At 40.2% G+C, this 25,252-nt stretch overlaps 1 protein-coding gene across 1 annotated transcript in view; it reads left to right on the top strand.

Annotated features, from left to right (window-relative positions):
- The first annotated feature begins 23,072 nt into the window (after window positions 1-23,072).
- LOC142256618 (class I histocompatibility antigen, F10 alpha chain-like) overlaps window positions 23,073-25,252 on the top strand; it is a 106,441-nt gene continuing 104,261 nt past the window's right edge. The window contains exon 1 of the mRNA XM_075328397.1: window positions 23,073-23,212. Coding sequence (XP_075184512.1) covers window positions 23,164-23,212 — 49 coding nt within the window. The 5' untranslated portion in view covers window positions 23,073-23,163. The remainder of the gene's footprint in view (window positions 23,213-25,252) is intronic.

The following is a 25,252-nucleotide window of genomic DNA, read 5'->3' as shown; positions in this document are numbered from 1 at the left end:
GGCTCCCTCCCGCAGCTTCACCAGCCCCCAGCACCGCTCCAGAGCGGACCCTGCAATATATATATATATATATACATACACACCGCCGTATATTCGGATTATAAGAAGCACCTCCTACTTTCCCCCAAAATTTGGGCAAACAAAAGTGCGTCTTATAAAGCGAAAAATACGATATATTCATTGGTTGTTTACTCATATTGTCTACTGTTATAAAACTGTGAATTTTGTTAAATTGGTATATAAAAACAAAAAAATAAGGGGGGGAAGAAGATATCTATTATATTCTCCAGCAGTAGAAGGCGCAGCAGACATATTGGATAGGCTTTAAAACTGGCCTTTCTTTTGCAACAGTCATGTCATGTTTATTGGACTACTATGAAATATGTCTGCTATAAAAATGATTGAATGCATATTTCTTTTAGTTTTTGTTTTTATAGATGGAACAAGATGGTGGTCGATTCTGCACTGGATATGCTACGGTTTACACAACATGAGGTAGTCTAAATTTGAACCACTCCTTCCCCTCCTATCAGTACAGGAGGAAGTGACGTATTAATGCCTCTCTAGATGGGTGGAGCAGTAGTAGGTAAGATAGTCAAAATGTGTATGTAGGATGTAGATCTTTCCCGTTGTCAAATAAGCTAGGTATGCTGAAGATCAAGTCAAGATCTGAGCTGATGGAATCGGATGGAGATCCCCGCACAGGTGCAGCTGACCAAGAAACAGTGAACGGGTTTAGAGTTGAGGAGTCCTTTACCAATCAGACCAGTACCATACCTCGGTGACACCTGTCACGTCAGTGACTTCTGTCACTCCTTGTGTTCTTAAATCCCTACAGGAACAAGCGAATCAACAAGGAATGGAGTGTGAGACGCAGGGAGCCAGCTGACTGAGGAGGGTCTGTGGATAAAGGGCGGTAAGCTTTCTCTGCCATGAGATCTCTTCTTAATGATGGCCCAAGTAACTTATGAATTAAAATCCGTGAAAGCCGGATATCAGTGTGCGCTTTGGTGACACCAGGGTTCAGTACCCAGTTGGGCAGACTCACCCAGTCTTGTAAAACACGTTCTTAAAATAATGAGGAAAAAACCTGTAAAGAATCCGCAGAAGCACCCTGCACCTGCTCTACCCATTTTTAGAGACTGCAAACTGATTATAGATGTATATCATGAGCACGTTGTATGCAAGTCTGTGCGTGTTGTGTAGATTTCTCTCCAGGTTTGGTCAGAGGCATTCCAGTCCAGAAAACGACGTCATTGCTGAAAATTCATGTAATGCAAGTAGTATGTAAAAAACAAACTAACAAGTTGTGAACCAATGTGTGTTTTGTTTCTCTTTAGTAATAAACAGGATTCTATGTAAAATGTTCTTTTGGTTTAACACAAGGCATGTACAATTTTTATATAATTGACTAAATAGTGGAATAAATAAGTGTAATTTCTAATTCCAGATCCTAAATCAGAGTTAGTAGTATATGGTTTTCAGTCAGGAGACTGATTAATCCTAAAAGGACAAGCAAGAAAGAGCCATGAGTTAAGATTAGATGACCTGATCCAGCTTCTCCCAATCACAGAAATTTCGATGTAGCTCAATGGCAGGACAACATGGATTCATGCCTCGCATTGCAGAAGGGTCGATCCATCGGAGCTGCACCGAGTGTCCTTCTCATATTTATCCCTTTCAAAAGACCTGTACAGTCTCAGAGCATCATTGCCAAAACAGTTAGAAGAGAGGACTTAGAGAGCCTTGAGACATAGGAAAGTCCAACTACAAAGGGTGAGGACTCGTCTAGGGGTCGTTGGTCTCAAACCGATGAAGAAAACCTTTCCCCTCTCCACCCATGACTCAATGTTCAGTCAGGCAGGCCTTCCCAACAGATCTTTCTTCCTCTTTTCCTAAGGGAACGCAGTACCATTAGTATTGTTAAGGCGGGCCATAAATTTACTGTGATGCAACCTAAGTGTGCATCCCCCTTAAATCTGTCTGCTCCAATTTATGAGTCATTTGGTAGTAGCATGCATATTATTTCTACCAGACCAGAGAGACATGACACCGATCTGCATAGAATAAAATGACTGTTTAATACGGAAGTGGAAAATACATTTAAAGAGAATTATTGACTAGCAGCCAATAGTATGTAACACGTCTCCTATTGGGTAATCTATCATAGAGCTTATTCTGTAATATGCAATATATTGTAATGTGCTTGGTTCCTCATTTATTTAAGCAATGTCAGCATGATTCACTTGTCATGAGACTCAGACTGTCTGAGTCTCATGCCAAAGAGACATAGGTGTGGTACAGTCTCAAACAGCATCTTAAATCCTGTTTTTTTGGATATCTTCATATAACTCATATATACTCATAATAGTTCAATCTTGTCCATAACAGTCCCCCCTTTGGAGATAGCCAAAAGTCTTTGCTTACTTTTTCCAAGTCTATTGATCTGTCCTAATGCCGAGGGTTACCTCACTCACATACGAGATACCCCATCCCTTGTGGATGAATCTCCCCACCCAACAGACTATGCATAGGAAGCCAGATCCTGACCGTATTCTCTAGACTGTCCTCATGGCTATGTTCCGCTGGTACACGTTATTCAGGAAGGGGAACATGGAGGTAGTCCTCTAAGTAGCTCATATTTATCAGGGTTGGTTTCACTCAAAGTCTCATGCTCCTCAGTCCTCAGGCGGTAATGGTGGGACATCATCAAAGTTGGGATGCACAGTCATCTTCTGGTCCACAGGCTTAAATATCATCGTCCTGGCACAAAGTATCGGGTAGAAGTTGTAAAATGATTAAAATTAATACATCTAGTTATCAAATATTTCATAGTAAGACATATACGTTCATAGTTCTGTTTATGTTGGAGGGCATAGGTTATTAATAAAGTTTATAAGGGTAAATATGCCCATATTGAATATACTTGAGTGCTGAGCATGATGGAGGGATATATTTAAATCCTTCCCGAAGCTTTCCGAAGTTTCCAGAAGGTTACGTAATATGGAACTATATTCAACTGTGTTACACTAGAATGCCCTATATGGTTTGAACAGCTGGTATATAATGCACGATGGAGGGGGCTACTGTTCGCTCTCCACACTGCCTGCTGTGAGAAGACTCCAGTGCTGCAAGATATGACACGTTGTCCAGGCTAAGAGATGACATCCCCAGCATTGCCGTTCAGGAATCAAAGAAAGATGGGTAAAGACTTCCCATTGATCATTATGGACTAAATGAACTCTTATTTTTGCGTAAGCTATCAAAGTATATTATTTTTTCCTTTCTGTAACTGAACCCTGGCAACCATTTTTAAATAGATAAAATATATTTATTTTTTACATTTTTGAGGTCTTTTCATTCATGCGCCTTTACGTATTTGAAGAAAAATATATTTAAGAGTATATTTTTTAACATTTTGGTGAGCCACCCATTCGTAATTTTTTTGCATTTTTTTGTTGTTCCTTCACTTTGCATAAGGGGGGTATCTCAAGTACGCAAGTATCTCCTGCAAAGGATCAGGAATCGACAATTTAAAAAAAAAATCACGCAGAACCTAGGAAATACGTATAAGTCAAGTAGCATGAATGTTTTTTTAAATGAACTTTAAGGACTTTATAAAGCCACAGAAGTTAACTTTTGACGTATTTTTGAGCAAGAAAGATAGTGTCAGTCCATAAGAAGTATTGGACGGGTTGAACAAGGTGAATCAAGTCTTACAGGATCATCCATCAGATCATCTGATCATTTCAGGTAAGAAAATGGATTTTATCTCTTCATATGTTAAGCAAAGTAAACTTCAGTTCACTTATCCAGATATTTCTAATGTAGAAGAGATTTGGTTACGCTTTTATGAGGAGTGTGAACTTGAGAATTCACGTATAGAATGTGTAAGGTCTTTTAATAGAGAGAAACAGAAAATCAGAAATGTCTGTCATTTAGTCTATGATTTTCACAGGTTAATCGTAGAAAAGTGTAAAAATGGTGGAAATAGACAACCTGAATTGTCAGGAGAGTTAGTGACAGAGAAATCCAAAGACTGCTTAGAACTTGGAATGTCAGTCAGTGATATTGTGAATTCTGACTGTAATGTTGTAAATGATCAGTCAGATGATTTAGACTGTAATTTTGTAAATCAGAATTTTGATAATGGCGACAGACACGTGTTACCTAATCAAGGTGCCTTTCAAGATACTGAGAAAGAAGCAGGAAATGACGTAGGGAAGCCAGAAGGGGGAGGAGCCAGAATGGGACACAGGCAGAAAGCCGTCAGAGAAGGACACGTGGAGAGAGAAAATGGCGACGATCAGTTTCTAAAAATAGAACAGGCTAAGTTAGGGATTACACTTAGAAAAAATTTATTGGACATATGCAAATTAATTCCCGCATATAATCCTAAAATACATGTTTGCAGAAATTCAGAGATATTTGAAAGTTCCATCGAGAGGTTAAATTTAACCAATAGTGAGACGAATCAGTTATTCCGTATGTGGTTACCTCAGCATTTCTTTAGACAATTGGCATTAAAAAAGTCTTCTGACAATGAGACATTTGATTGTTCAAATGATAACGATCTCATAAGGCTGAAATATCTCATCTTCTGTGCAAACAATGAATCTGATCCAAACTACGAGATGTTGAAGGAATTACAAATTGAACAGAATGAGAGTACGTTCTCATTTATGTCCGTTTTTGAACGTTTGTATAGGGCGGTCATTCCAAATGTCAGATTGGATGGAATGATACGTTTATTCATCAAGAAATTTAATTTCCTTGATAATGCAGCTTGTGCGGTGGCATTAAATAAAAAGTCCCTATTCGAATGTACGACATTTATCAATTTTGCTAGAAGTCGCCAAAGTCAATCAAGACAGAAATTAATTAATTCTGAAAAACCAACACGGAAAAGGGAGAGTTTCCGTGAAAAACCAACAGTGTCTCCCAGATCCAGATATTTCTGTGACAGGGTATATGCAATTCGGAGGAAGATGCATACGTGTTATAAACCATACAATCCACCCCAATTTTTATCATCTAAAAGTCTTTTTTCACAGGAAAAACCCTTGTCACCAGTGAAGGGATCGATCACTGGGATTGAAAATCCCAGACAAATGATGAGTAATAGCTTTGAAAGACAGAAACAGGTGTCTTGTGCAGACTCTTTCCCTGGATTAGGGTTTGATAGCCCGCGACAGCTGGGTGGTTTTTCAGAGAGAGACATTCTCTCTCAAATAAGAGAAAACCTTGAATTACATAAGTTCAGGGATTCCTATAAGTTCAAAGGGAATCTAATAAATCGAATCTTTGAAGAAAAAATTAGGTATGGTCTTCAGTTAAATAAAGTGGATTTCTGGGTAAATTAATTTTATTGTTTGATAAATATGTTTATTCATATACAGTGAATCTATGCACATATATATATATATATATATATATATATATATATTAAAGGTAGTGATAGTAAACCAAGGTCATATTTTCATTTAGTCAAATGATAGTTTAATGTTATAAATTAATAATTTGATCTCTGTATATGAATAATAATATTTAAAATAAAACAATAAGAGAAAGTAACAGATTCAAAGTGTTTCATTTTTATCATGAATATGATAATAATTTTATTCTTTTATTTCCCTCAGAATTTATCAGTAAAGCAGATTGATGAAGTATTAATTTTTATTTATACATATGTTCTTGTCCTCAATCAGGTAACATATATTTTATTGGGTAAGATTAATCGCGAAAGCACGATTAATATTATTATTTCCTCAGGTACCAATTGCCAGAGAACTATTACTTTAATGTTTCTTTAATGAATATATATATATCTTCTTTAGAGTTATTAGAAATGTAATTTGAGCTTTGGAGTGGTATAAAACTGCTTGCTGTCTTGGAATGGTGTTCCTTGCACGTGACCAAAGCATGTGACTTGGTACTAAAGCTAAAATAAATGTTTGTTCCATGGTCATATGTACAGTCTGTAATTCATTGGAATTTGTTTTTTTCGAGAAGTACTTCAAATTAGTAACATAATCTTTGAAATGCGCATAGAATAATTGGGAATACAGGGATTTGTGTCCGTCAATGTTTTTATGTGAAAGTATATGTTACAGTCTTGTGTGCATAGATGTGTCTATGAATGATTGATTGTTTGAGCAGCTGCAAATGCTAAAGTCAGAGTACTTGGATCCAGGAAAAAAAAAAAAAAAAAAAAAAAAAAAAAGGGAATTTTTGTTTTAACTTAGAAGTTATAAGATATATATGTATATTATCTAGAATAAATAAGTTATAGTACATAAGTATTAATAATGAAGGAAGTTATACAAGATATATATTTTAAATTCTTAGACATATGTCTTTAGTATAGAGATATTAGGATTTTTTTTTATTATTAAGGGTTTATTCTGAAGAGTTACATTCTAGAATAAGGTTATAATGTTTTGATTTTCTTATATCTTTTTGTGTTAGTCACTTCTTTTACTGATACACAGATTGGTAATCATTTTTTCTTTTCAAATATGGAAGTGATATTTATAATATGGTCTTGAAGATATACCACACAAATTTTAATTTAATTTAATTTAAACATATTAATTTTTATAATATCATATTTCATGATATTGAAAGGGGGAGGTTTGGTCTCAATCACACACATTTATATTTGATAAATATATGTGTTTACAGGATACTTTAATAATTAATATTTCAAGTACAAAGGAAGAATTGGGAATAAAAAAATATATTTGAAGTATATCATAATGCATTTATATACTAAGAGAAGTGTATTATTTGCAAGGTTACATGACTTAATTATTTTTATTGGTTATTGATAGGTTTGGTAATTTTATAAGATACTGGTAATATTAAGGTTATCTGGTAACATTAAGGTTATGTATTATTAAAGACATAGGTGTTATATACATAGAAGGCCTTATTTTTATTTCAAGTTTTATTTTTATTCCGATTTTCATTTTTCTTTTATTCCTATTTTTTATATTAATTATTATTTTAATATTCACATTTTTAATTAAAATCTTAATTCTACAATTTTATTTTTTTTCTTCAGATTTTAAATATCTCAATTGAGAAAACACTTCAATATTTAGTTCAGTAATATCTAATATAAGAATATTACTTTATTAAATATGAATCATATTAAAAGGGAAAAGTTCCATTTTTTTTGGAAGAAAAGATACTTTTTTCATCAATATATACAATTGTTTATTTCCTAGTAATACATTATTTTTATATTAATATGGGTGAAATATTACTTATAGTTACACATTTTCTTATAGTAGGTTATTTTATAAATAATAGACAAATCAAATAAATTAAATTAGAGTAATAAAGATGGAAGATCGAGGTACATCTAGGTTTACCTACCTATATTTACAAATAATATATATTATATTTTTAATCAATAATAATTTATAATGGGTATTATTGTGTTTTGATGGTATCATCCAGTCTTTTCTAAAAGGTTATTTGCTTTGGTTTATAATTTACAAATGATCTAACTAAAAGCCACATTGTTGCCTTTTATATTCATAATATGATACATGTTATAGGTACACATTATATTATTTCATACTTTATATTATATTTTGGTTACATTCAACACATTGCCACCTATGGGTTTGGAAGGGTAATGCACCAACGACAAAAAGATCATTACAAGAAAATACTATCGTCTATACCATTATGCAGTATTTTATCATTCTGAGTATCAATTACATTAATACTTCTACGATAATAATAATGACATGGTATCATAGTATTAGAGTTATGATACGCTGTGACATTTATTAGTGATAGTTATTGCCATATTTGGTATTTAGATTAGGGAATGAAGTCAATCAAGATTACAGAAGATAAAAAGACTTTATAATTTTCCTAAAGTTAAAAGGGATTCTGCAAAAAGGTCCAAAAGGTAACGTCTCAAATAAGACTGTGAAACCTACAATACACTTACCGTGCTTGCATCTCAGAAACGTAATATCTTTTGGTCCAAGGATGGACAATGACACATGGTCTGTGCATTAAGACCTCCCTAAAGTTACTAAGAAGAGCAATGACGTGTTAAAGTTAACCCCTGTCGTGCTGACCAAGAACGTCTTAACATCTGTCCAAAAGGATTTGACAACAGGCAGCATGGAGGATAAAAGGTGACTAATGTAAATTGCACTGCACAGACATCAAAGACTTTTGCTATTCTTCTACAAGTCATGAACTGTGGTTTATCAACATTGGCTATGGACTTTGCAATAAAAAATAAAGTTTATGGACTTTGATCAAACAATGATAAACGCAATATGGGACTGTATGAATTGGTAACCATTCATTTTTATCAAAGGATTTATTTCTAAGAGACTGTGTTTATGCCGGATTACATCGGAGATAAGAAGACATCAACTCAGAGGACATCATATGGTGACCGGATTTGGTTTTTGCATTTCTTTTTAGGTCTAGCGAAGTATAGTTATATACATTTTTATATGATTGATCAGTCACAGCCTGTCATAACATGAATCCACATTATTATTATATTATTGAACTTACATGAATAATGCAAATTAATTATTCTTCATCATTATTATTGATATTAATCCGCTATTGACAAATACTGCGGTGCGGTTTCAGCACCACGGTGATGGATAGCGGCAGTGCATATTATATGACTGGGAGCAGGAGATCAAAGGCTCCCTCCCGCAGCTTCACCAGCCCCCAGCACCGCTCCAGAGCGGACCCTGCAATATATATATATATATATACATACACACCGCCGTATATTCGGATTATAAGAAGCACCTCCTACTTTCCCCCAAAATTTGGGCAAACAAAAGTGCGTCTTATAAAGCGAAAAATACGATATATTCATTGGTTGTTTACTCATATTGTCTACTGTTATAAAACTGTGAATTTTGTTAAATTGGTATATAAAAACAAAAAAATAAGGGGGGGAAGAAGATATCTATTATATTCTCCAGCAGTAGAAGGCGCAGCAGACATATTGGATAGGCTTTAAAACTGGCCTTTCTTTTGCAACAGTCATGTCATGTTTATTGGACTACTATGAAATATGTCTGCTATAAAAATGATTGAATGCATATTTCTTTTAGTTTTTGTTTTTATAGATGGAACAAGATGGTGGTCGATTCTGCACTGGATATGCTACGGTTTACACAACATGAGGTAGTCTAAATTTGAACCACTCCTTCCCCTCCTATCAGTACAGGAGGAAGTGACGTATTAATGCCTCTCTAGATGGGTGGAGCAGTAGTAGGTAAGATAGTCAAAATGTGTATGTAGGATGTAGATCTTTCCCGTTGTCAAATAAGCTAGGTATGCTGAAGATCAAGTCAAGATCTGAGCTGATGGAATCGGATGGAGATCCCCGCACAGGTGCAGCTGACCAAGAAACAGTGAACGGGTTTAGAGTTGAGGAGTCCTTTACCAATCAGACCAGTACCATACCTCGGTGACACCTGTCACGTCAGTGACTTCTGTCACTCCTTGTGTTCTTAAATCCCTACAGGAACAAGCGAATCAACAAGGAATGGAGTGTGAGACGCAGGGAGCCAGCTGACTGAGGAGGGTCTGTGGATAAAGGGCGGTAAGCTTTCTCTGCCATGAGATCTCTTCTTAATGATGGCCCAAGTAACTTATGAATTAAAATCCGTGAAAGCCGGATATCAGTGTGCGCTTTGGTGACACCAGGGTTCAGTACCCAGTTGGGCAGACTCACCCAGTCTTGTAAAACACGTTCTTAAAATAATGAGGAAAAAACCTGTAAAGAATCCGCAGAAGCACCCTGCACCTGCTCTACCCATTTTTAGAGACTGCAAACTGATTATAGATGTATATCATGAGCACGTTGTATGCAAGTCTGTGCGTGTTGTGTAGATTTCTCTCCAGGTTTGGTCAGAGGCATTCCAGTCCAGAAGACGACGTCATTGCTGAAAATTCATGTAATGCAAGTAGTATGTAAAAAACAAACTAACAAGTTGTGAACCAATGTGTGTTTTGTTTCTCTTTAGTAATAAACAGGATTCTATGTAAAATGTTCTTTTGGTTTAACACAAGGCATGTACAATTTTTATATAATTGACTACATAGTGGAATAAATAAGTGTAATTTCTAATTCCAGATCCTAAATCAGAGTTAGTAGTATATGGTTTTCAGTCAGGAGACTGATTAATCCTAAAAGGACAAGCAAGAAAGAGCCATGAGTTAAGATTAGATGACCTGATCCAGCTTCTCCCAATCACAGAAATTTCGATGTAGCTCAATGGCAGGACAACATGGATTCATGCCTCGCATTGCAGAAGGGTCGATCCATCGGAGCTGCACCGAGTGTCCTTCTCATATTTATCCCTTTCAAAAGACCTGTACAGTCTCAGAGCATCATTGCCAAAACAGTTAGAAGAGAGGACTTAGAGAGCCTTGAGACATAGGAAAGTCCAACTACAAAGGGTGAGGACTCGTCTAGGGGTCGTTGGTCTCAAACCGATGAAGAAAACCTTTCCCCTCTCCACCCATGACTCAATGTTCAGTCAGGCAGGCCTTCCCAACAGATCTTTCTTCCTCTTTTCCTAAGGGAACGCAGTACCATTAGTATTGTTAAGGCGGGCCATAAATTTACTGTGATGCAACCTAAGTGTGCATCCCCCTTAAATCTGTCTGCTCCAATTTATGAGTCATTTGGTAGTAGCATGCATATTATTTCTACCAGACCAGAGAGACATGACACCGATCTGCATAGAATAAAATGACTGTTTAATACGGAAGTGGAAAATACATTTAAAGAGAATTATTGACTAGCAGCCAATAGTATGTAACACGTCTCCTATTGGGTAATCTATCATAGAGCTTATTCTGTAATATGCAATATATTGTAATGTGCTTGGTTCCTCATTTATTTAAGCAATGTCAGCATGATTCACTTGTCATGAGACTCAGACTGTCTGAGTCTCATGCCAAAGAGACATAGGTGTGGTACAGTCTCAAACAGCATCTTAAATCCTGTTTTTTTGGATATCTTCATATAACTCATATATACTCATAATAGTTCAATCTTGTCCATAACAGTCCCCCCTTTGGAGATAGCCAAAAGTCTTTGCTTACTTTTTCCAAGTCTATTGATCTGTCCTAATGCCGAGGGTTACCTCACTCACATACGAGATACCCCATCCCTTGTGGATGAATCTCCCCACCCAACAGACTATGCATAGGAAGCCAGATCCTGACCGTATTCTCTAGACTGTCCTCATGGCTATGTTCCGCTGGTACACGTTATTCAGGAAGGGGAACATGGAGGTAGTCCTCTAAGTAGCTCATATTTATCAGGGTTGGTTTCACTCAAAGTCTCATGCTCCTCAGTCCTCAGGCGGTAATGGTGGGACATCATCAAAGTTGGGATGCACAGTCATCTTCTGGTCCACAGGCTTAAATATCATCGTCCTGGCACAAAGTATCGGGTAGAAGTTGTAAAATGATTAAAATTAATACATCTAGTTATCAAATATTTCATAGTAAGACATATACGTTCATAGTTCTGTTTATGTTGGAGGGCATAGGTTATTAATAAAGTTTATAAGGGTAAATATGCCCATATTGAATATACTTGAGTGCTGAGCATGATGGAGGGATATATTTAAATCCTTCCCGAAGCTTTCCGAAGTTTCCAGAAGGTTACGTAATATGGAACTATATTCAACTGTGTTACACTAGAATGCCCTATATGGTTTGAACAGCTGGTATATAATGCACGATGGAGGGGGCTACTGTTCGCTCTCCACACTGCCTGCTGTGAGAAGACTCCAGTGCTGCAAGATATGACACGTTGTCCAGGCTAAGAGATGACATCCCCAGCATTGCCGTTCAGGAATCAAAGAAAGATGGGTAAAGACTTCCCATTGATCATTATGGACTAAATGAACTCTTATTTTTGCGTAAGCTATCAAAGTATATTATTTTTTCCTTTCTGTAACTGAACCCTGGCAACCATTTTTAAATAGATAAAATATATTTATTTTTTACATTTTTGAGGTCTTTTCATTCATGCGCCTTTACGTATTTGAAGAAAAATATATTTAAGAGTATATTTTTTAACAGAAGTGGGAAGACAGCCATCTCCTGGTCCCAGGTCCGACATCTCTTGTTGTGGAATGTATGGATCTTTGTCAGAAAGAAAAAGAGTGAGAGAAGAGAGAGGAAGAGAGAGAGAGAGAGAGAGATTGAGAAGAGAGAGAGAGAAGAGAAAGATTGAGGAAAGGGGGAGAGAGAGAGAGAGAGAGAGAAGAGAGAGAGAAAGATTGAGAAGAGAGGAAGAGAGAAAAAGAGAGAAAAAGAGGAGAGAGAGAAAAAGAGAGAAAAAGAAAAAGAGAAAAATCTAGATCTGGTTGTATCTGGAGGAGAAAACTCAAAAACGTATATTAGGCAAATGTTTAGTTAAACAAACAACAAGCTTAGTTGAAGTATCTGGGGGTACTTCTAAACAGGATTTCATAGGGTCTTAACCTAGTGGTCCCTGCTGGGGTGTGTCTGACACTGAACAATGCAAGGGGAAGACTCTCATGCCCTTGCTTTTTACACTGCCCCATCCTCCCAACCTTCCCTCTATTCTGTGGCTGGTATGGGGTGTGTAGGGTCAGTTCTGTGTCTAAGGCCTGCCATATCACTTTGTCTGGCAGTAACAGCAGGACACTAGCCACTTTCTATGGTCTCCGGGAGCCCACAGCTGCACCCTATCTCAGTCCACCTTTTCTTCTGGGACTTGCTCTTGTACGGTCAGGACAATGTTTTCTCAAGATTTTCCATCTTTCCTTGCTCTTTCAGACTGGAATCATTCAAAAGGCACAGATTGACTGACTGTTTCTTTGGTAAGTGGTCTTGGGGCTTCTTTGGATGTTCTGTCAGTGAGGGCACTTCTTACTGCTTCCCTGGACTCCTCCAATGTAGGCCTCAACCCTGCTCACCGTGACTCTGTCTGGCAATAGCAAAGCTTCCATCAGTTCTTCTATGGCCTCATGGTGGCGTACAGTTCCATTGGCGGTGATCAAGTCTCTTGCAGAGTAGATGTTGGCTGCCATCTTGCAGGTTTCAGTGAGAGCACATACCTCTGCTTCTTTTGCAGACAGGCATGCGGGTAGCGACTGCTCTATCAGCACAGCGTCTTCTGCTACCACCACCATACCCGTTTGGAAACGTCTTCTTGATGCACATCTTGATCCATCCGCAAAGGGGTTAAGTCAGGGTCCAAAGGGGTATCCGTCACTGTATCGAATCCAGAGTTTCCTCAGCTATGCCAGAGTCGACTACCTCTTCCACCAAGGTGTCAGAGGTGGGACACTCCCCCCTTGGAAGAGGGAGAAGTTTAGCAGGATTAAGGACCGCACACCGGGAGATGGTGACTTTGTCAGGGAGCAGTTTGTCACTGGTGCTTTAGTTAGGTGTTCAATCTGGCTGAGTAGTAGTATTCAAAGGGCTGCTGTCTTCCTCCATGGCAAACGGGTAGAATGACGTCTGGGCTGGAGATGACGTGATGATACACTTCGGGTGACTGTGAATGCAGCACATCTGTATGTGGGGTGATCTTGTAAGCTGCTAGATTCATCTTCAGACATCTTGTCACTTGAAGATGTAATCAGGTGTTACCAAGTGTTACCAGCTGTAGTTTGTATGCATATGGGCTCTCGGAGAACTGATACAAAGGACTATACCTAGGTTTGTAAGAAAGAGCAATGGGTGTGAATTGGGGTCAGGAGAACACTGAAATTCTAAAAACTAAGATCCCCTAAAACCCCGGGGAAAGAGAAAAGAGCGCAAGAGTGTTTGGAAACTAGCAAGCAGCACCCCCTGACTACATATGCACAACTAGAAATAGCAGTGGAGCGTATCTACTCTACCTCTCCTGTGCTGACCCTGTAACTGGGGGCCCTGCACTCTCCCTCATCCCGACGGTAGACCTGATGGTGGTCAGGGTCGAGCCTCCAGCGTATCCCTATCTCCTGTCAGACCCTGTAAACTAAGACACAAAGGATTACTGGGTGCTGCCAACAAAAACCCTAATATATGCTAACTCCTGATTATCAAAGTCCCCTTAGGACCACATGATCCTCCACCCTCTCTATTAGGGAACTCTTGTGCAAGATACCAGGCAGGATAACATACAAGTGACAATATCTCAAACTATGCTAAGCATCAACTGCCATAGGCAGAAAAATATTCACTGTCCACCAGGACTAATAGTGAGCAGTCTCTTGATATGGTCTAATAAATTGTATACTAGGTACATCAAAAGCAAATATGCAAAAGTGAAAGGAAAAGGTTTCCACAGGACTATCAGCAATGTCCTCTGCTAAGGTTCATTAGTGGGAACACAATGGGGCACAACTGCATATATGACCAAAAATGTAGTGTGTATTTCAGGTCCCCAAATCTCTCCTTTGCAGCCTCTGCTGCATCAGTAATAAACAGAGCAGTGGCTTTGGGCTCTAAGATGGCGGCTGTAAAAGGGAACTGGGTGTCGGCCAGACTAAAAATGGCGTCAAAAGAGGAACTATGTAGTGTCTGAGTTAAAACGGCCGCTAAAGATAATTACCGATAAGAAACAACCGCTAAAAGAGGAAGAAGGTGTTGGCAAAAAATGGTGTCTGAAGAGGCCTGGGAGGGAGGGAGTGACATGGGTTGTGACATGGGTTGTGCTATCTACATTCAGGAGGTATTCAATCTGTCACTGGGAATATGGACTATATAGGGACCCCTGGGCTGACCCTGTAACTAGGGACCCTGTACTCGCCCTAATCTTGACGGTAGGCCTAATGGTGGTCAGGGCCGAGTCTCCAGCATGTCCCTATCTCCTGTCAGCCCCTGACATAATATCCCCATACCATACCCGACCCAGGGCTGGGCAAAACACAGAGTGACAGAAAGAAATCTACAGACAGGACAGGACAGGAAATAATGGGGTGGGATTACGTGGACACAGTGCTCCACAGACAGTACACAAGTCCAACCTATGGGGACGACTTATAGGGTGGAGGGCGTTGCTTCTAATAGGCTTGGCCACTTCCTGAGATGCCATTTTCTCAGACAGATTCAGAATTACATTTCTTCAAATCATCTCAATACTTCCACTATATTGACATTCAATATCACATCCTGTACCTTAAATCAATTCTCATCTAATCTCCCCCCTTGGGAGAATTCTCTTTTACAACATACATGTGTCATTACAATTAAACTTGCTGGTCTAATTTGACTTCGTTCACAGAAGTTGAAATAGAAACCTAACACTTCTCTTTTTTCAATTTCACTACGGTGTTCCACACAGAAACTGCGTACATTATACAAACAAACGTCTTCCAGAAAGAAATACAGCACCAGTGTCACACTCACCCTCTCTATAGCTGTTTTTTTTGTCTTTTACCTCGAGTACCAGCAAAATCTGTTCACACTATATACTCCTCCATGAGGATGGTCCATCCAACACTCAATAATTCCGATTAAGACCAAAGTCAAGGGATTCTGCCAATGTTCCTGCTATCTAGGATCGCGGAGAACACATTAAATTCCACTAGATACAGTCAGGGCTCTCTAGCACTATCAAGGCTCACCATAACTCTGTACTGGCAGAAACCAAAGAAATCCCCCTTACCATCTCCTCTCTGTGGGAGACGTACCAGGATACAGTCAGGGCTCTTACCATAACTCTGTACCTGGCCCTCAGCCTTATCAATTATCGATTATTGATGACACGCCACACGTCAGTGTATATCAGAAGTATACCTTCTTATACTGTCTGTCTCATAAACAGTTCACTTTACAGATCTGATCACATTATATAATCCACACGAAGACGGTCCACCCAAAACTCAATAATTCTGATTAGACCAGGATTTAGGATTCTTAATGCAATGTTATCTTTCTCCTATCTAGAATCGCGGAGAATAGAACACATTGCATTCCACTGAGTTACAGCCGGGGCTCCTACCATCAGCTCGGTACTTAGCAAAAAAGTACCAGGTTACCGTCAGGGCTCCTACCATAACGCTGTACCTGGACCTCGAGAATCCCCCCTTCAAATCTTCTCACCGGGGAAGACCGGGATTCCAGATCTTATCAATTACTGATTATCGACCGGACACGTCACACAAGCAGTTTTAACTTTTTCAAAGTACAAGTTCCTCTTTTTTCACACAGCTGCTATTATTCCGTGACACTTCATTTTTGCTCAAACACCAGCGTCTGCTATATTCTTTCCAGTCTTCCAGACAATCAAAATAATTAACCAACACATTGATTGACATAACAATAAAGACACTATATATACCATCCAGGTGGCTGATCTCATATATATCCATATAACCAGCGTATATCACAACTTCCTCATTTTCCTCTAAAGCCAACTGAAAGAAAATGAAACTTGGAACTTCTGCTTTCTCCAAAGAACAGACAAAAAATACCCAAAACCACATTTACATTTATCGCTTATTTTTTACGCTTATCTCATGCGAGATGGCGGTCATTAGGTGTCTCGACTGGGACAGCCCAACCCCCCCCTTTCGAAATGCAAGTACACGCATGAGGTTGCAAGGTGAGATTAGACAAATGGTCTCACCTGCATTTGGAGTGCGCATCTCTCCCCTCTGGTGTAGTTGCCTTTCGAATCAAGGTGTCAGCATGGCCGTCCGTCATCCAGACTCCATCCTAAGGTTTGTTGGGCGCCACTGTTAAGGCGGGCCATAAATTTACTGTGATGCAACCTAAGTGTGCATCCCCCTTAAATCTTTCTGCTCCAATTTATGAGTCATTTGGTAGTAGCATGCATATTATTTCTACCAGACCAGAGAGACATAACACCGATCTGCATAGAATAAAATGACTGTTTAATACGGAAGTGGAAAATACATTTAAAGAGAATTATTGGCTAGCAGCCAATAGTACGTAACACGTCTCCTATTGGTTAATCTATCATAGAGCTTATTCTGTAATATGCAATATATTGTAATGTGCTTGGTTCCTCATTTATTTAAGCAATGTCAGCATGATTCACTTGTCATGAGACTCAGACTGTCTGAGTCTCATGCCAAAGAGACATAGGTGTGGTACAGTCTTAAATCCTGTTTTTTTGGATATCTTCATATAACTCATATATACTCATAATAGTTCATAATCTTGTCCATAACAGTATTTGGAAATGGAAAAAGTAAGTCTAAGGGGGGACTGTTGAGGGTACGAATTGAGTAATCTAAAATACTTAATTCAGCCATTTCACAGACCCAAAAATGTAGTCTAGTTGATGTAATCTAACAATTTATAAATGTTTTTTTGTCTCCTACTAACTCATATATGAATATATTCAGTGATTTTCCTTAATATAAAATGTTAGCTATGGACTCTCATTTCGGGAAAAGTTTTGGAAGAGCCTATTCCATCAGGCTGATGTCTCCCCGGCCTAGTCTGCTGAGCACTGGCAGTGACACGCGAGTTAACGTCACATCTCAGAAACCAACGGACCTTAAACAACTGAAGCAGAAAGCGGCTGCTATTTTACTCATTACTCCAGAAGGTTTCTCTGAGTCAGCGCTACAAACTGTTTATATGAAGCCTCATCATGTTTTGTTGTTTTTTTTTATCAAGAGCAGATCACCAAAGTTCCCAACGTGGTCCTGAATGGACTAGCACTGACTAAGCATCCTCCTTTTTGTTTCATATCCGGAAAGAAGAACCATAGACAATCTGTAGCAAATGTTTTTTTTTGGTTATGTGTTAATTTTAAGATAAGCTCTAAATTCAATCTTTCTTAGTCAGAATAATATGCCCTAATGAAAGTAATAACGCCAATTCTATTAGCTCCTATAAAATCATAAAGTTATTTTAAATAAATAAAATAAGTACTTAAGGGGGGAGCTAAAGTCTGTAGTGTTGTATTAGACAACAATTTCATGGAAAGCCCACATATATAGATATAGATATAATTAAAGTTCCAAGGGGGGTAAGTCATAAATCAGTTCCAAATAAAATATATCTAAATGGGGAAAATTTTAAAATTTGAGGTTGATAACATTCACAGATATCTTATTAAGGGGGGCCTGTGAAGGTGGCTTGAGCTATAAATTGTTTGTTTAAACGTAAGAAGAATATCTGTGTATGTAAATAATCAAAATATAGATGTAGTAGTATAATTATCTGTGTGTCTATATAGCAATCGCACAGACTCATAATATGATTCTAAATTGTATAGTCATGAAGGGGTTACCAAGGATAAGTGAACAGATGTACAAACAATGAAAGTTTTTATAATGATGAGTAAAGGCCTTATCAGTAGTTTCACACAGAAAGAATGTATAACGAACATAGATGTATTTCATAACATGCTGGGAAAACCTGGGGAGTTGAGTACTCCCTACTCCCTGTTCTAGATTGAAGGTCAATGATGCATTCTGTATAATTACGTTTTTTCCAATACAAGAGTTCAGTTGGTGACGCTGGCTCAAGGAGAGAACATGTTTTGTGTGATCATTGTCTGATTCATTAATATCTGCACTGACATACAGCTAATACGGCACCGGCCTCTGGATATCCTGAACGAAGATACCATTAGCTATTTTCACCCAAATTTCTACCTTGACACAATTATATAAATAATTGATTTTAACCTTACCATTGCAGTCTTCTCAGGGGGGCATCACGCTCATGCATGCTTACCACACATTGAAACTGAGTCACTGCCCTTTCCAGACACAGCAGTTGGATTGAGCTTTCTGGAAAAAATTGCAGCATATTAGACAGAGATTTGAGCATGGAATGCAATCAGATTTCACCCTGTAATCCACATCTACATTTCAAAGTCTGAACATCTTGAAATCCCATAAAGACGTATGAGTTGCTACCCTCCCCTTTCATTGTGTAGTTATGTCTCTTTTCCTGGGCCACTTCCTGGTAAACATGTCCCCCATCCTGATATATATTTCCTACATTCTGGTATATTTGTCCCCATCATGGGCCCATCCTGGTAAATGTTCCCCCATCCTGGTAAATGTACCCCATCCCAGCTTATTTCCCATCCTGGTAAATATTCCTCATCCTGGTAAATGTTCCCCCATCCCGACATGTATCTCATCCTGGTAAATGTTCCCCCATCCCGACATGTATCTCATCCTGGTAAATGTTCCCCCATCCCGACATGTATCTCATCCTGTTAAATGTACCGCATTCCTGGTAAATGTACCCCATTCCTGGTAAATGTTCACCCATCCTGGTAAATATTCCCCATCCAGGTAAAAATCTCCCTTCCTAACATGTTCCCCCATCCTGGTAAATGTACACCATCCCAACGTGTTCCCCCATCCTGGTAAATGTACCCTATCCTGGCATGTTTTCCCCATCCTGGCATGCATGTTTTCCCCATCCTGGCATGCATGTTTTCCCCATCCTGGCATGTATGTTTCCCCATGCTGACATGTATGTTTCTTCCATCCTGGCATATGTTTCCTCTATCCTGGCATGCATATTTCCTCCATCCAGGCATGTTTTCCCCATCCTGGCATGTATGTTTCCTCCATCCTGGCATGTATGTTTCATCCATTCTGGCATGTATGTTTCCTCCATCCTGGTATGTATGAATCCTCCATCCTGGCATGTATGTTTCCTCCATCCTGGCATGTATGTTTTCCCCATCCTGGCATGCATGTTTCCTCCATCCTGGCATGTATGTTTTGCCCATGCTGGCATGTATGTTTTCCCCATGCTGACAATTATGTTTCCTCCATCCTGGCATGTATGTTTCCTCCATCCTGGCATGCATGTTTCTTCCATCCTAGGATGCATGTTTCTCCATCCTGGCATGCATGTTTCCCTATCCTGCATGTATGTTTTCCTCATGCTGACATGTATGTTTCCCCCATGCTGACATGTATGTTTCCCCATGATGGCATGTATGTTTCCCCATGCTGGCATGTATGTTTCCCCATCCTGGCATGTATGTTTTCCTCATGCTGACATGTATGTTTTCCTCATGCTGACATGTATGTTTCCCCCATGCTGACATGTATGTTTCCCCATAATGGCATGTATGTTTCCCCATGCTGGCATGTATGTTTTCCCATGCTGGCATGCATGTTTCCCAATGCTGGCACTGTCTCCCCTGTGCTGCACTGTCTCCACCGGGCTGGCATGTATGTTTCCCCATGCTGGCACTGTCTTCCCCGCGCTGGCATGTATGTTTCCCCATGCTGGCACAGTCTCCCCCGTGCTGGCACTGTCTTCCCCACGCTGGCATGTACAGTTAGGTCCAGAAATATTTGGACAGTGACACAAGTTTTGTTATTTTAGCTGTTTACAAAAACATGTTCAGAAATACAATTATATATATAATATGGGCTGAAAGTGCACACTCCCAGCTGCAATATGAGAGTTTTCACATCCAAATCGGAGAAAGGGTTTAGGAATCATAGCTCTGTAATGCATAGCCTCCTCTTTTTAAAGGGACCAAAAGTAATTGGACAAAGGACTCTAAGGGCTGCTATTAACTCTGAAGGCGTCTCCCTCGTTAACCTGTAATCAATGAAGTACTTAAAAGGTCTGGGGTTGATTACAGGAGTGTGGTTTTGCATTTGGAAGCTGTTGCTGTGACCAGACAACATGCGGTCTAAGGAACTCTCAATTGAGGTGAAGCAGAACATCCTGAGGCTGAAAAAAAAGAAAAAATCCATCAGAGAGATAGCAGACATGCTTGGAGTAGCAAAATCAACAGTCGGGTACATTCTGAGAAAAAAGGAATTGACTGGTGAGCTTGGGAACTCAAAAAGGCCTGGGCGTCCATGGATGACAACAGTGGTGGATGATCGCCGCATACTTTCTTTGGTGAAGAAGAACCCGTTTACAACATCAACTGAAGTCCAGAACACTCTCAGTGAAGTAGGTGTATCTGTCTCAAGTCAACAGTAAAGAGAAGACTCCATGAAAGTAAATACAAAGGGTTCACATCTAGATGCAAACCATTCATCAATTCCAAAAATAGACAGGCCAGAGTTAAATTTGCTGAAAAACACCTCATGAAGCCAGCTCAGTTCTGGAAAAGTATTCTATGGACAGATGAGACAAAGATCAACCTGTACCAGAATGATGGGAAGAAAAAAGTTTGGAGAAGAAAGGGAACGGCACATGATCCAAGGCACACCACATCCTCTGTAAAACATGGTGGAGGCAACGTGATGGCATGGGCATGCATGGCTTTCAATGGCACTGGGTCACTTGTGTTTATTGATGACATAACAGCAGACAAGAGTAGCCGGATGAATTCTGAAGTGTACCGGGATATACTTTCAGCCCAGATTCAGCCAAATGCCGCAAAGTTGATCGGACGGCGCTTCATAGTACAGATGGACAATGACCCAAAGCATACAGCCAAAGCTACCCAGGAGTTCATGAGTGCAAAAAAGTGGAACATTCTGCAATGGCCAAGTCAATCACCAGATCTTAACCCAATTGAGCATGCATTTCACTTGCTCAAATCCAGACTTAAGACGGAAAGACCCACAAACAAGCAAGACCTGAAGGCTGCGGCTGTAAAGGCCTGGCAAAGCATTAAGAAGGAGGAAACCCAGCGTTTGGTGATGTCCATGGGTTCCAGACTTAAGGCAGTGATTGCCTCCAAAGGATTCGCAACAAAATATTGAAAATAAAAATATTTTGTTTGGGTTTGGTTTATTTGTCCAATTACTTTTGACCTCCTAAAATGTGGAGTGTTTGTAAAGAAATGTGAAAATTCCTACAATTTCTATCAGATATTTTTGTTCAAACCTTCGAATTAAACGTTACAATCTGCACTTGAATTCTGTTGTAGAGGTTTCATTTCAAATCCAATGTGGTGGCATACAGAGCCCAACTCGCGAAAATTGTGTCACTGTCCAAATATTTCTGGACCTAACTGTATGTTTCCCCATGCTGGCACTGTCTCCCCCGCGCTGGCATTTATGTTTCCCTGCGCTGGCACGGTCTCCCCTGTGCTGGCATGTATGTTTTCCTGCGCTGGCACTGTCTCCCCTGTGCTGGCATGTATGTTTCCCTGCGCTGGCACTGTCTCCCCCGTGCTGGCATGTATGTTTCCCTGCGCTGGCACTGTTTCCCCCGCGCTGGCATGTATGTTTCCCTGCGCTGGCACTGTCTCCCCTGTGCTGGCATGTATGTTTCCTCACGCTGGCACAGTCTCCCCCGCGCTGGCACTGTCTTCCCCACGCTGGCATGTATGTTTCCCCATGCTGGCACTGTCTCCCCTGTGCTGGCATGTATGTTTCCCCGCGCTGGCACTGTCTCCCCCGTGCTGGCGCTGCCCCCTCCCCTTGACACAGCCGCACACAAGTTAAAAAAACAAACAAAAAAACCACACAACTCACCTTCCAGCACCCGCTCCACCGCTGCACGCCGCTGGGTCCTCAGTTCCAGCGCGGCCAGAAGATGTCATAACGCCGGCGTTGCTTACTGACGCTCCTCCGTCTCCTAGGCAACAGACCTACGGCCTGGGAGCGAAGGAGTGTCAGAGCAAGGAGAAATGTCCCTCCGCTCCAACACAGCTTTGAACTGCCGGCGCGACCACACCAGCAGTGCAAAGCGGCAGGATCAGGCGACAGCGCGCGTGCCAGCAGAAAGGGCTCTGCTTGCCCATTCTGGCACGCGTGCCATAGGTTCGCCATCACTTGTCTATAGGGATCTAGCAGAGCCAAGTGCAACCGCACTGTCAAAAATGCATCCAAAATGTATTCAAAACGCATGCGTTTTGGATTTATTTTTTTAGTCAAACGCAGGGTTTACAGTTGTCCAGTCTGACAGAGGGTGCATTTTATCCGCACTTGACAGAACGCAGCGTGCACCTTTTTTTCTGAAGAGGTTGCGTCATTTCTAATAAATCTCCAGCTTTCACTTTCACTTATCCAGCGTCTAACCTCGCCAGCCTCCCTCTGCCCGGTAACAGCTGATCAGCTGGAGATTAATTTTCCTATTGGAGGAAGGGTGGATCTCCCGTCCAATCAGTGCAGAGCTCCGCTCTCAGTGCACAGAGCTGTCATTCTTCTGTTACATTGTGTCTGTCTTGGGTGACACTTCTGTTCTGGTCCTCGGGGTCCTCCATATATCGGGGGCAGGAGGAGGAGGAGGAGGAGGATGTTCCCCCTCATTGTGCTTCTGTATCAGGTGTCTGCGGTGTATTCAGGTGAGTCTGGAGCTGATCACTGATTTGGAGTGTTGGAGTAAACTGGAGAACCCAGAGGAAACCCATGCAAACACAGAGAGAACATACAGACTTTACAGATATTGTCATTGGTGGGATGTGAAAGCAAGACTACAGTGCTAACCACTGAGCCACCGTGGTTCTAATTATTTCAGTTGTGTTGTTATTGTAGTTTATGTATCAATGTGTTGCTGTCTATTATTATTTAATGGCCTCACCTTGATCTCGAGCTATGGTGCACATAATGCAGAAATCCCATGGAGAAGCTTCACATATGTGCTTCATCTTGAGAAGGAGATGTCGCTATTTCTGGGGTCTCGGCCCCAGGTGTGATCACCGTGTGATGGGATCCAGGAGACCCCGATGTCTAATGTGACTATTGTAGAGAACACTGGGAATTTACTGAGCAAATTGTGACTATAAAGAGTGACCAATATGTGCTGCAACTTTATTATATGTTTATTTATAAGGAGTGCGGCCGAGGGGAGACGTAACATGTCAAGTGTTATATATCAATAGCTCCATTCTGTGTCTGTCCATCATCCATGAGGGGTCAGGAGAGATATAAGTGTAATGCTACGTGCGCACGCTGCAGAAAATTTGTTCACAACAAAACTGCTGCTTTTCCAGGAAATGACAAAAAAACTGCATGCATTTTTGGTGTGTTTTTCCATGGGTTATTAGTGAATTAAATGGGGGGAAAACACAAAGAATTGACATGCTGCAGATTTATTGTCAACCCAAAACTACAAGCATAAAAAAGCAACGTCTACACATTTATGAATTCTCATAGACTTTGCTTTGTGAGGGAAAGACATACAGTTTTGGGCAACAAACTGCATAAAAAAAAGCTGCAAAAAAAACAGTGTGCACACACAACCTAAGGGTATGTGCGCACTAGGCGTTTTTTCCCCCACACTTTTTTTGTGCGTTTTTACCACGTTTTTGGCTGCATTTTTGCTCACTGCTTTTTTATGCGTTTTTTTATCAGTGAACAATGCAATTAAAGATTGTTGAAAAAAAAAAAAGGTCTGATGTCATTTCCTTCTTCAATATGTTCATTCTCCACTAGTGTATGCAGGAGAGCAGACAGCTGCAGAACTACAAGGCTCAGTATGCTTCATCCAGGACTGTATGCAGGAGTTTTTTGCCCTCCAAAAAAATTACGTGGGCTTCACCATATTTTTGTATGCTAGCCAGGTACAGCAGGCAGCTACGGGCTGCCCCCAACCCCCAGCTGCCTATTTGTACCCGGCTGGGAACCAAAAATATAGGGAAGCCCTTTTTTTTTTATTTCATGAATTTCATGAAATAATTAAAAAAAAATGACATGGGCTTCACTCAATTTTTGAGTCCAGCCAGGTACAACTAGGCAGCTGGGGATTGAAATCCACAGCGCAGGGTGCCCATGCTTTCTGGGCACCCCCGCTGCGAATTGCAGTCCGTAGCCACCCCAGAAAATAGCGCTTTCATAGAAGCGCCATCTTCTGGCGCTGTATCCAACTCTTTCAGCTGCCCTGATGCCGAGTGGCTCGCTGGGTAATAATGGGGTTAGGGCTAGCTGTATATTATCAGCTGGCCCTAAGCCCAAAATTCATGGTGTCACGCCAATATTAGACATGGCCACCATGAATTTCTAGTAAAGATAAAAAAAACACAACACACAGAAAAATATTTTTATTATAAATAAAACACAACACAATTAGTAAGTCCATCTTTATTGAAATAAAGAACCCCCCTCCGCAGTAATCCTGGGTCAAGGGTCCCGCGCCGTCCAATCCGGATCCAATATCATCTGATCGGTTTGCTGGAAGGCAAAGTGATCAGATGATGTGTCAGGTTCAAGGATGTGAATCACATCACACATCAGCTGATTGTATAAACGCTGGTTATACAATTAGCTGATGCATCAGTGAAAAAAAAAAATACACACGTCTGTGCTGACTCGATCGCTGCAGGAGCTGCCGGTAATCATCTGATGAAGTCTCCTGACGGCATCAGCTGATAGTTTAGCCGGCCGGG

This window comes from Anomaloglossus baeobatrachus, chromosome 1 (genome assembly GCF_048569485.1).
Source record: "Anomaloglossus baeobatrachus isolate aAnoBae1 chromosome 1, aAnoBae1.hap1, whole genome shotgun sequence".
Taxonomy (NCBI): Eukaryota; Metazoa; Chordata; class Amphibia; order Anura; family Aromobatidae; genus Anomaloglossus; species Anomaloglossus baeobatrachus.
Note: the sequence above shows the minus strand (reverse complement) of the source record. Positions and strands in the feature narration are given on the sequence as shown.